At 37.7% G+C, this 12,627-nt stretch overlaps 1 protein-coding gene across 1 annotated transcript; it reads left to right on the top strand.

Annotated features, from left to right (window-relative positions):
- RSPH4A (radial spoke head component 4A) lies at nucleotides 1-11,925 on the top strand. The gene is made up of 6 exons (XM_004597591.3): nucleotides 1-800; nucleotides 2,665-2,899; nucleotides 6,477-7,217; nucleotides 8,383-8,518; nucleotides 9,846-9,963; nucleotides 11,662-11,925. Exons 1-6 carry the CDS (start codon nucleotides 124-126, stop codon nucleotides 11,897-11,899), a joined length of 2,145 nt encoding a protein of 714 aa, XP_004597648.2. The 5' UTR covers nucleotides 1-123; the 3' UTR covers nucleotides 11,900-11,925.
- The last annotated feature ends 702 nt before the right edge of the window (nucleotides 11,926-12,627 follow it).

Here is a 12,627-nt window from a genome sequence, read left to right as displayed (position 1 = left end):
TAGGCGCTGCAACTTGCAAAGCAGTTAGGATTCAGGAATGCTCAGAAGGCTCAGCAAATTACTGCAGTGTATTGCCTCCTTCCACATCTTTCTCAAGAAAGGGCTTTCCACTTGATTCCTTCCATGGAAGACATAACTTCTGAAGAACAGGTGAAAGGAAAACAAGAGCTGAAAGAAGCAGGGCAGTCATGGGAAAAAAATATCAGCTCTCTCCAAGATCCGGAATCTAAGCCAGCTGAGCCCTCAGGGGTGGAAAAGGGGCCAGAAACTGGATCACCTCCCAAGGGCAGCCCTCCAAGGAGCCCCCCATCTAGAGCCAGCACTTCTCTGAGTGACCTTGGAAGGTCACATGCATCACCTTCCCCCTCCTCTCTTCAGGAACTTTCTTTTATTCCTTCTACCCTGACCCTGGCTCCTGAACTAAAGAATCTTACCACACCATCCCCTTCAGACAGCACTACCACAGACATCCCTAAAGCTGGGATACCTCATCCTGACCTGCTGGAACAACCACCTGGTAACAAAGAACCAAGTCATCATCTCACAAGCCCATCCAACATCGGTCAGCAGTTCCGGCAATCCAGATCTCACCTGTATGGGCCAAGGAATGTGAGCCGTAACCACTGTAAACAAGAAGGGCTGAAATCTGATGTTTTTCAGGAGGAAAACTCAAACAGTGACTATAGTCTAGATCAGCCTGAACCACAAGTTTTTGAAGAGGCTCCCAGCACCCTGGAGACTGCCATTCAGAATGCGAAGGCTTATCTAATAAAGACGAGCAGCAAGTCTGGCTTCAATCTGTGAGTCTCAAACAAAAAGCAAACACATGGTGTGTTTCTCGTTGTGACAGTGTGTTTCTGTGGGTGAACAGATTATATCTGAAAAAAAAAATGTATTAATGAAAGAGTGAAGGTGTGCATTGTAGTGTAGTTGAGTTAAGTCATGGCTTGAGACAGCTGTATCCCAGTGTGTTGGTTGGGGTTCCTGTTCCTTCTTTTCGGATGTGTCTTCCTGTTAATGTGCATAGGAAAACAGTAGATGACCTAAGCATCTGGGTCTCTGTCATGCACGTGGGAAGTTCTGATGGTGTTCAAGGGATCCTGGGTTCAGCACCACGAGCCTCCATCACTGCAGGCATCTGAGACAGGAATTAAGAGACAAAAGATCCTCTCTCTCTCCCCCTCTCCCCCCCCCATTCCTTCTTTTCTTTTTCCTTTTCAAATGAATAAACATTTTAGGACAAAGGGAGAGTTAGTGACAGCTTTTCCACACAAGACTCAAAGAAAGGTCACTCCCTGGAGGGAATTCTTCTAGTTTCTTCGCCGACCTGGGCATACAGAAATGAAGGAATTTTAGTCTTCAAAGAAACAGTATAGATGATGAAGTTTAAGCTCCCCTCCAGAATACTTGTGAAAAATAATTCTCTATCTCAGGGAGTGTGTGTCTCTAATCTGAGCATTCTTGTGCTTGCATGACTAGATGGACTAGCTCTTTCTCTGCCTAGGCTGGTACTGAGATGGTCAGTCATCTTAATTTACCTGGGCTATATTTATTTGCAAACTGAAAGTTTTGTGTCCTAAAAGACACTCAATCATGGGCAAACTAGAAAAATTAGTCATTATGCAGGACTTTTTTCAGACATTATCCAGAACTCAGGGTGTTTTATTCAGGTTTGTCTTAAAATACAGTGACCAATGGTCCAGTTATGTTCTATCCATCTAAGAATATCTGTGATTTAAAAGCTTATGACAATATAGATTTGTAAAGAATTTTGTTTTCTGAGTTACATAATCATATAGTCAACAGAATTTTAGTGCTCCACCTATGGGCTGGCATGTCATATGGGCATTGATCCATGATCCTGCTGCTTCGCTTCCTATCCAGCTCTCTACTTATGACCTGGGAAAGCAGGGCAGGCTGACCCCATGCCTGGGCCTCTGCCTCCACGTGGGGGACCCAGAAGTAGATACTGGTTCCTGACTTCAAATCAGTTCGGCCCTGGCTTTTGGGGAGTGAACCAGTGGATGAAATATCTCCTACTCTCTATCTCTTTTCCTCTCTACGTAACTCTGCCTTTACAATAAAAAATAAGTAAATCAAAAAAAAATAGAAAAGAAAATGCAAAACTGATCAATTTTTCATAATGAGGAGACTGAATCATGGGAAATTTGCTTCACTCAAATCCATGGTCTCCCCGTCCTCACTGGCTTGCATCTTTCTATCATTGTACTCCAGGCAGTGAGCACGCTGCTTTCTTTGCCCAGCAAACTTCTTTCTCTTGCCTGTGCAAGGCTGGATTATCATTATTTAAGACTCATATTTCATGGAACTCTAATATTACAGCTTTTGTAGTACTCGAAGGCATTATACATATATATGCATGTATACCATTAATTTATATATATATACATGTATGTATAATTGATGCAAAATTAGAATGCAAAGGAAAGCAATAGATCTTAAGACAAAGCCAATAAAATTTAGAAGCCAAATTGATGGGGGAGGGAAATGGCATGATAGAAATCATTGTATTTACACACTGAAAATCTGTGAAGGCTTTATGTTATTGAAGTGCACTAAAATTCAGCTAGCTGAATCTGAATGAACTGCTTCATTATAACATCTTGACGTGTATGTTTACTGGAATTTTTTCTGTTTGGGTAGCTATGATCATCTTTCTAATGTGCTGACCAAGGTATTAGATGAACGTCCTGATGATGCTGTTGACATCATTGAAAACATTAGCCAAGATGTGAAAAAGGCCCAATTTAACAAAAAATTAGATACACTACAAAATGAGAATGAGATGCTTCCAACATATGAAATAGCAGAAAAACAAAAGGATCTTTTTCTCCAGAGACATTTGGAAGGAGCTGAGCAAGACTCAGAAGAGGAAATAGTAAGTCACTACTGTAAATGTTAGTTGTTAAACGTTGGAATGATTATTAATGTGTTACCTTAAATGCATACCAATTGTCTTTTACAGCTGTATAAGCAGTATGTACATATTATGTTTTTTAAAGGTTTCTCTGATAAACCTCATTTCACACCACTCATTTTCTTGTTTAGTATTTTACTTTTTTCACACTGTGTCTTAGTATGTTATAGGTACTAGAAGTTTTAAGTTAATTCTTCATTTCAGAGAAAATGGCATCTTCATTATTATGGATTCCAAAGAGTCAGGTATAGGATATCAGTGACCTCAGAAGACCATGTTTTGTTGAATAATGAATAAATATCAAATAATTTTAAACTAGATTTTAGTTCCAATTGTATATTTTCCCTTCAATTTATTAGGAAATGTTTCAGTCCTATAATATTATTTATACTCTCTCCAAACATGAGTCCCTTATATAATGCTTTGATATTATGCATATTATGTTCATGATACTTAATACAAAGGGAGAAGAATATTTTTTTAATCTTGGTTTACAAGTTGTTAAAATATTTGCAGAACAATTCATGACAGAGTGGGGGTAAGTTACAGTTAGAGAATGAAATGTGACTCATACTAACATTTTACTTTCAGAAATTTAACAAAACAATCTAATATGCTGTTTCCTAAATGCTTGTGTTGTTATAATTTATAGCATACCTGTTAAGTTTTAAAATTCTGTTACCCTTACATAATTTAAAATGTGCCTATACGTTGGCAAATTTGGTAGTTGAAGGGAGAAAAATGCTCTGTCCAATAAAAGTAAGATAGGTAGGCATCTAAGATAGTGTGTATGTGCACTCTCCAAGGCTTAAAGAATCCAAGATGAAGCAATTCAATATGATGCAGCTGGATCAGAACACTTAGTTGGAAGGGGCAAGTGTCGAGGAACTGACACCAGCCTGTTTTACTAAGGTGACATTTGCTCCAGTTACATGAGGTAATTTGGGAAAATATGACATTTGCATGTCACGAAGACATTCACATGAAGCCATTAATCAAAGAATGATGAGAATTCGGTTTAAGAATGGAGCATGGATTAATGAGGCACACTGCATGAAGAAACAGGGCTCTGTACCCAGTACTAGGGTAAGGAATCACAACACAGGTCAGCGATATTTTTATCCTAAAACTTGAACCCTTCACCATGTTTCATAAGTTCCTGGTAAAGGGTCAGACTGGGTTTAGAATCTGGGAAAGTTAAGTGAACAGGTGAAGATGAGACACTCCACCTTAGAGAATTAAAGCAAAACAAAACAAAAAACTGCAGGAATGGGAAGAGAAGCAAGACTCCAAAGCATTGAAACACTAACTGTATGACCAATCTCTGAGAATAGCATTGTCTGACTTTGTTTTAGAAAAATAAATCATAATAACGTAGAGAAAAATAAAAAATCAATTTTCACAATTGGGGCAAGGAAAGTGTTACAATCCTCCTGGAGGAAGCAGGTGTTATAATACAGTGGAGTAAGCATCAGTTTGCCAGTGCTCACATACCACTTCAGAATGCTAATTCCAGTCTTGGATGTTCCACTTCCAATCAAACGATCTTGCTTAAAGGCAGCAGAAAATGACTCAACTGTTTGGGTCCCTGTCAAACCAAGTAAGAGATAGAGGAGTAGAGTAGTGAGAAGCAATGAAAGAATAAAGTTAGCATGGGGAGAGCATTAGAATTCTTTTGTAGTAGAGAAAGTGTCAGTGATGGTGACTAACATGACAGAAATGAGAAAAAAAGGGGGAAAAACAATCCCAACAAATATTTAGACATCAGAATCGGTAAGCTCCTAGCTAGAATTGGTAGGATTCTAACTAATCAAACACTAAAGCTAGTGACAAGGGAGTCAGAGAAAGCAAAGTTGCCACTCTCTAAAGGTTGAGAACTGACAGAATGATGATATCACTAAGGACGATAGAGTATATTTTAAAAAGAGGAAAAAAGAAATAAGAATGCAAAAACCACTATATTTATTTCACACTAAAAGTATAATATGGTTAAGAGAAGAATACTTATAATGATAGCAAAATGCTCTCAGGTGTTTTGCATCTCAACGATTGAAACTTTTTTGCAAGTTATTCCTGTCTCAATTAAGGTAACTTCCTACATTTCCATGAATGTTTTTGCACATTGTGCTTCAGACTCAACTTGCTCATTTTCCCTTATTCTTTTTATTGAATTATCTATGTACCTCTTCATTACCTGAAATTCAAAATTACTTATTAAATCCAGAGGTAAACATCTTACTACATTTTCTCTTCAGTTAGAGTCACATCTGAACACTTTTAAATATATTCCTTTAATGTTATATAAATATATATTTATATATTTTTATTTAAATATATATTTAATATATTCCTTATATGTTAGCTGATATTTGGGATACTCTACAGATTTTTACTACTTTTTATTGTACCATATGTTTCATAAATATTTCTTAGTTTTTAAAATGTGGCGATATAAACATGTACAATTATATAATCACATTATGTTCTAAACATAAACTATATTAATTATGCTATTATTGCAAATTATTTTCCTATGTATAGTAGTCAATTTTTATAAAGCAGAAATGTTAGGATATTTTCATTGAAAGTAATTATCAGATTTGCTCTAAGATACACATATAAAGCTGGTAGCTATTAAAATAAATTGAGTAGGGCCCAGAGTGATAGCTCAATGACTAAATCCTTACCTTGCAAGCTCTGGGATCCTGTATTGGCAATAGTTTGTGTCCTGGATGCTCCACTTCCCATCCAGCTCCTTGCGTATGGCCTGGGAAAGCAGTGAAGAAGAAGCCAAAACCTTGTTATCCTGCATTAGTGTGGGAAACCCAAGGGAAGCTCCTGGCCTCTGGTTTTAGATTGACTCAGCTTCAACTATTGCAATCATTTGGGGGAGTGAACCAGTAGATGGAAGATATTTCTCTCTGTTTCTCCTTCTATCTGTAAGTCTAATCTGCCTTTCCAATAAAATAAAATAAATAAGCAAATATTAAAAAAAATGAGTGTGAGGGTACCAGTGTGGTGGTACAGCACGTTAAGTCACCACCTATAGGGTCAACATCCCATTTGAGCACTAGTTCAAGTGCTCCCTGTCAATGCACTTAAGATAAAAGCCAAAAATAGTCTACCTTCATTGGCCTTTACAGTCCACAGGAAATTCAGTAGAAGTACCTGGTTCCTGACTTGAGAATGTCCCAGCTCCAGTCATTGCTGCCATTTGGGACTGAACCAGCAGATGGAAGGATGCTGTCTCTCCCTTTTCTGTCTATGCAACTGTGTCTTTCAAATAAAAAAAGCCTGGGAATTGGCGGGGGGAGGGAGATACACTGAAAAGAGATACCTTTATTGAAGCTACACTTCTTTGACTTTTCCTTGATAATAGAACTAAAGTTCATCAATTATAATTTGATCTAAATTCTAAAAGAAATATCAAAGAAGTGTTGAAATTAAATATATAGTTAATAATGAGATGTATGAAAAGAAAGGAGAAGTAAATTTTCCCTTTATGGAAAAAAAATAACTGCGGCATTTGTTTACACAGGTAGAAAATCCTCTCCCAAATGTGATGGAGTCAGCTTTTCATTTTGAACAAGCAGGAATTGGTTTGGGCACAGATGAGACTTTCCGTGTATTTCTTGCTCTTAAGCAACTCACTGACACACATCCAATCCAAAGATGCCGTTTCTGGGGGAAAATCTTGGGTGTAGAAATGAATTACATTATAGCTGAAGTGGAATTTCGTGAGGGGGAAGATGAAGATGAGGTGGAAGAGGAAGATGTAGATGAAGAGAGGGATGAAGAAGAAAGTGAATCTGATGAAGGTGAGGAGGATGGATTACCAAAGTCCATTTATAAGGCCCCACCAGCCATACCAAAAGAAGAAAACAGAACAGGAGCAAACAAATATGTCTACTTTGTTTGCAATGAACCAGGAAGACCATGGGTGAAGTTACCATCAGTGACACCTGCACAAATTGTTGTTGCAAGAAAAATTAAAAAATTTTTCACTGGGCGATTGGATGCTCCCATCATAAGTTACCCACCTTTCCCAGGAAATGAAAGCAACTACTTACGAGCACAAATTGCACGAATTTCAGCAGGGACTCATGTCAGTCCTCTAGGATTCTATCAGTTCGGTGAAGAGGAAGGAGAAGAAGAGGAAGAACTAGAAGGTGGGCGAGAAAGCTTTGAGGCAAACCCTGATTTTGAAGGCATCCAAGTGACTGATCTGGTGGAATCTCTATCCAACTGGGTTCACCATGTGCAGCATATTCTCCCTCAGGTAGGATCTTTGCATTTCCTGATCTATCATCCTAGCAAATATTTATTAAATTACCCTTACAATGCACAAAAAATCATAAAACAGGACTTCAAATTCTAGATGGAGAAAGAGATCATGAAAGACCAAGTAAGCCCTCAGTGTACTGTGTACTTCCCAAGTGTAGAGGATATTCAAACACATTTTAATCTTTCGGATAGAAAATGAAATGATAGCTTTGTGGACTGCTTGATAGGTAACACACAGCTTTAGATTGATGCATATTCTGAAACTGTTGTATTCTTTATGTTAAATATAGGTGGATATATTAATTTTAAAGCTAGCTCTTGTTATACTCTATTATGCAGGGAACATTTATGCAAGAATAAATTATTATAAGAGACAAAAAGCAGTTCTATTTAGCGGTTATGCAGCACTTGTGTCAACTGCTCCTCTCCATATACAGTAAACATATACCTATATGGTATATATGTGGACGTATGCATAATATAATCTATACATATATCTGTATCTATATGTATAGCTAGATATCAATGATAACCAAATACCCCTGAAATAGTAATATTTTCCTTATTTCACAGATGAGAAAATTGAGGCAGAAACTTCAGGCCACATGAAAAAGAAAACAGAGTCTCAGCAACAGAATCATATGTGAGGCTGTCCAGAATAGAACCATTAATCCATTTTCTAAACACTTGGCTGTATTACTTCATTTGCCAGGAGAAAATCATAGTTACACTTTCATCTAAAGAAGAGATACTCTTAGATGTCTCCAGTTAATAACTTTATGATCCTGCCCTCAAACCTCCATAGCGTTCCTTATTATCTCATTTAAAATGTTGTCATTTTCATCTTCATCATTGTCATCACTTTATCTGTTTTATTTGTTACAAATAATTAAAATATTTTAATGTTTTCCAGTAATATTTAGTTCAATTTAAAACATAAATGAAATTCAAGTTCCATAACTTCAAAAGTTAGAAAATTCTTGAAATAAATAGTACAACCTTGTATGAAATAACTGAGATCAATATAGCACATGGTAACTATGTCTTGAATTAATGAAAATTGACTAAATTCACACAGTGTAACTTCAACTGGATGATTGCTTAAATCCAAGTTAATACTCTGAGTTTTATAAAGAGAATCTTGTGCCATTCATTCCTAGGGTCGCTGTAATTGGTTCAACCCTGTGCAAAAGAATGAAGAGGAAGAGGAAGAAGAGGAAGAAAAAGGAGAAGAGCCTGATTATATGGAACAAGAAGTGGGACCTCCTCTTTTGACACCAATCTCTGAAGATATAGGTAATTTTACATACACAGACACATACACTATATAACATCCTTTGTGTATTGGATGATAAATATATAGGAGGAACCTCTAGGGTAAGATTTGGATGAAGCAGTCAAGATGCTTGGATCATCCATATGCCATGCTGGAGTCCTGGGTTCAAGTCCCAGTACTGCTCCTAGTCCAGCCTTTGACTATTCTGCACCTTACGGGGGGCGGTGGTGGTAGCTGAAGTACTGGATCCCTAACACACAGCAGGGAAATCACAAATTAAGGCCCCGCTCCTGACATTTATCTGGCTTAGATATAGAAATGTAGATATCTGGGGTTTCTTTCCTCTCTCCTTCACTCTCTCTTTCTCTCCCTTACACACACACACACACACACACACACACACACACACACAACTAGATGAAATAAGTATTTATAAAACTCTAGAAAGAAATCTCTTGAAAGCGAGCAGTAGCCTGCATTTCAGCCCCTCTCCCTTTCATGTGCTCTGGCACGGGGGGATGTGAAGACTGAAACTGGTCAGTACAGCATTCTCTGACAAACACTGCAGGGGTGACACAAAGAGGTAAAACAGTTGTCACTGCAAAGGCTGACAGCTATTTTGGGAAGCATTTGTGTCATGAATGGTGCAGATCACATGGTGTAGTGGTATTTAAGTGTCATATAGTACTGGTTTTTGCTTGTTACACTAATTCCTGTCCCCACATCTGTGTTTCTTCCTAATTTGGGAGGAAAAACTGTGCTTGTAACTGTCTTTTTAATGATAATGATTTGGCTTCTGATGATCAAATGTTACGAGACTTTTCCCTTACTAATACTTCTCTGTTACAAAAATGGATACTCACACATTTCAGGTGGCTAAAACATTAATAATATACAGTCATGCCTTTATGCTAAGCTGTTATTTTAGCTTTTCTTTATCTAAAAAACTTTTTTTAATAGTTTGACAGAGATTATCAGATAGAGAGAACTACTGGCCATCACTCCCCAGTTGCTTCCAACAGCCGGTAGTAGGCCAGACTGAAGCTAGGAGATACAAACGCAGTCTCCCTTTTGGTCAGCAAGAACCCATTTACCTGAGCCGTTATCTGCCGCCTCCCAGGACTGCAGTGCCAGGCTGAAGTCAGGATCCAGAGCAGGGATTCCAACCTAGCTGTTCCCATGTGGGATGTGAGTGTGTGAATCATAGAGCTAAACAAATTCTCCATATTTTAATACTGTATTAAATGTATTTATAATTTATACAAAATAGACTTTAGCTACACAGTAAATACTTATCTAATTAGGATTCTCACTTTTGAATTTTTTTTGGGGGGGGTGGTGTTCCAGAGATTCAGAATATACCTCCTTGGACTACACAGCTATCTTCAAATCTCATTCCACAATATGCTATTGCAGTCCTCCGATCCAACCTTTGGCCTGGTGCATATGCTTTTTCCAATGGCAAGTAAGTATTTGATCACTTGTGAAGTAATTATTTTAATTATCCAAGCTCTAGAAACCTTAAGCTATAATGAGAATATTAGGCAGTTATTATAACTGATCTTTGGCATATGAGGTGTGTGGCAAAAAAATTTCCTACAATAACGTCTATTCACAGCAAAGCATCAAATTCAGACTTCTATTGTTTTATTTAATTATCCAAATTATTGTGACAAAATAGTTTTTCATACATAATTGTTCAATTGGTTTATTCATGCATTTGGTAAATTGAAGCAATTCTAAGAAACGTTTGAATTGATTTAAGTCTTAGATCATCTTTGTTAGACATCTTGGTAAGAGTGTTTAATATGGTTTGTAAAATGGGTTACTTGAGCTATCACTTTCAAAGAAATTAGGATCTAGAGGATGCCAAAGTCCTTTTATTCCTCCCTAGAACATACATTTCTTTTGTATTTTCCTCCTGTTTCTTTCCTAATGTCAAAAGCTCAGCTGAACTGGAGAAAGCTGAGCTGCCATGTGTCAGAGTCCTCATTAAAGCAACAACAAGCCAGAAATGAATTAAGCCTTCAGTCATTTCCCATGATTGCATGGGCAAGCAAAAGTACTGACTTTGTACCATTCCATCCTGGGGAATGGGCCACCAGAGGGTCAGGTGGATCAGCACAATTAAATGTGTCACTGATGCAAGGGTGGTGATGAGCTCACTGATTGGGCTGTTGTAGTTATAAAGACATGGAAGACAGGAAGGAGTGGAAGGGTTGGACATTGAAAACTCAAGAGTAGAACAACAGGGGAAGAGGTGCCTATGGCTTCTACAAAGTATCAGATGAAGACATGGAATTGAAGTGTCTGGACTGGGAATGTAGATAGGCACAGAACACAGCCAGCCAGAGACCAGTGTCCTTGACAGAAGCCCCGGATGGATCTTGGAGATGCAATGCATTGACTATGAATTGAGGGGTGTGGGAAGATCAGTTTGTTTGTGAAGTCTGTCAGACCAAACCAATGGTCAGCCTGAAAAATAACATATAGGGCTTTTTCTTTTAATTACTATTATTATTTTACATGATGGTTACATAATACAGTTTTGTAGGCATATTTCCACTTCCATCATTTTTGCCCCTATTATCACAGTAGTATAGTCCTTTAGTAATCATCACAAGTTTAACAATCTGCTACTTAAGTGTATCATGGCATTGTATCAAGCCCAACCCCACCCCCAGGGAATGATAGCCTGAATGTTTAAAATCTTTTGGTGGGAAGTAGTAACTTATTCCCTTCAAAATGTCTGAATACGCTAGTCTTAACTTGTGCTCTAGGTGCAGGGTATATTCTAAAAGGGTGTGACCAGCCAGTTTTCTAAGCAGTTTGATTCAGAATAATTTCCTAACACTGAAGGGGAGGAGGTTAATTAGCCTAGCAGTTAATACACTGGGATGTCATGCCCCACATCAGAGTACTTCAGTTCAATTCTTGGCTCTGGCAGTTAATGAAGATCCTGGGAGGCAGGGATGGCAGATACCCACTGTGAGAACTGGCCTTTGCTCTGACTGCAGAGATTTAGGGTACAAACTAGTGGAAGGGAGATCTCTACCTGGACATTTTGAATGTATTGCTTTATTTTAAATTACAGTGCACAAACACTTCATTATTCCAGCAGAGGCAATATTTCTTATTTAAAATTACTTTTTTTTTCTTACAGAAAGTTTGACAATTTCTACATAGGCTGGGGCCATAAATATAGTGTGGACAATTACACACCACCAGTTCCTCCGCCAGTTTACCAAGAGTACCCTAGTGGCCCAGAAATTACAGAAATGGATGATCCCAGTGTGGAACAGGAGCAAACTTTCAGAGCTGCACAAGAAGCTGCTGCGCTTGATTCTGAAGAGAATGAAGAAACTGAGGAAGAGGAGGATGAGGAAGATGATGATGACTAAGAATAAAGTTAGCCCAGTTTTATGTGGGATGGATTGTATACATTGGATTACATATGTAAAACTAAATGTTGTTTATAGGTTGCTGAATGACATGTAACCACATAACCATTCTGATCCGACAAAGGAATATTTACTTGTATGTTTTCACTGTAAAAAAGCATGTGAGTTTGACATATGACAAATGCTGAGATCAAATCCACAAGATCTTGAAAACCAAAACTTAGGTATTCAGAAGCAAAAAGTACTGATAACTACGGAACTAGAGTATGTATTCTTTAAGTAATAACAAAGGCATATTTCCCCATGCATTTGCACTTGTTGATGGTTTGGCATTTGATTACTGTGAATAAATGTCCTCTCTGGGGAGCATTATTAATTCCATGACTTGCTCAGACTGTGGGAAGACTCAATTGTTCAACTGATTCCTTCTCAAGACTCCTTCATCCTGTAGAAATCTACTCAAGCAGATTGAATATGAAGAGATGTTTAGTTGAGATACTCAGACTTCAGATCTTTTTATCATTGCTTCTCTAATACATCCTCATTCACTACAGACGTTTTTACATTCTGTTATGTACCAGACATCTCAAGGTTACAAAAAATAAGCACTGAGTCTGAGATCAGTTTTCATTTAGAGGGGGAATATAAATGTAAATAAAAAATTAGGGTAGAATGCAATTTATCAAGTATTATGATTAAAATGTAACAAAAAAACTGAAGGAGTGCTC

Source organism: Ochotona princeps, chromosome 1 (genome assembly GCF_030435755.1).
Source record: "Ochotona princeps isolate mOchPri1 chromosome 1, mOchPri1.hap1, whole genome shotgun sequence".
NCBI lineage: Eukaryota > Metazoa > Chordata > Mammalia > Lagomorpha > Ochotonidae > Ochotona > Ochotona princeps.
The sequence above is the reverse complement of the archived record's forward strand: the minus strand, read 5'-3'. Positions and strand labels throughout refer to the sequence as shown.

What these genes read in the sequence shown, in the direction of transcription:
- RSPH4A (XM_004597591.3), top strand. Translation starts at nt 124, where the DNA reads ATGGAAGACATAACTTCTGAAGAACAGGTGAAAGGAAAACAAGAGCTG. An exon ending in AAGACTCAGAAGAGGAAATA is followed by an intron (nt 2,900 to 6,476) that starts GTAAGTCACTAC and finishes TTGTTTACACAG; the next exon opens with GTAGAAAATCCTCTCCCAAA. An exon ending in TATGCTTTTTCCAATGGCAA is followed by an intron (nt 9,964 to 11,661) that starts GTAAGTATTTGA and finishes TTTTTCTTACAG; the next exon opens with AAAGTTTGACAATTTCTACA.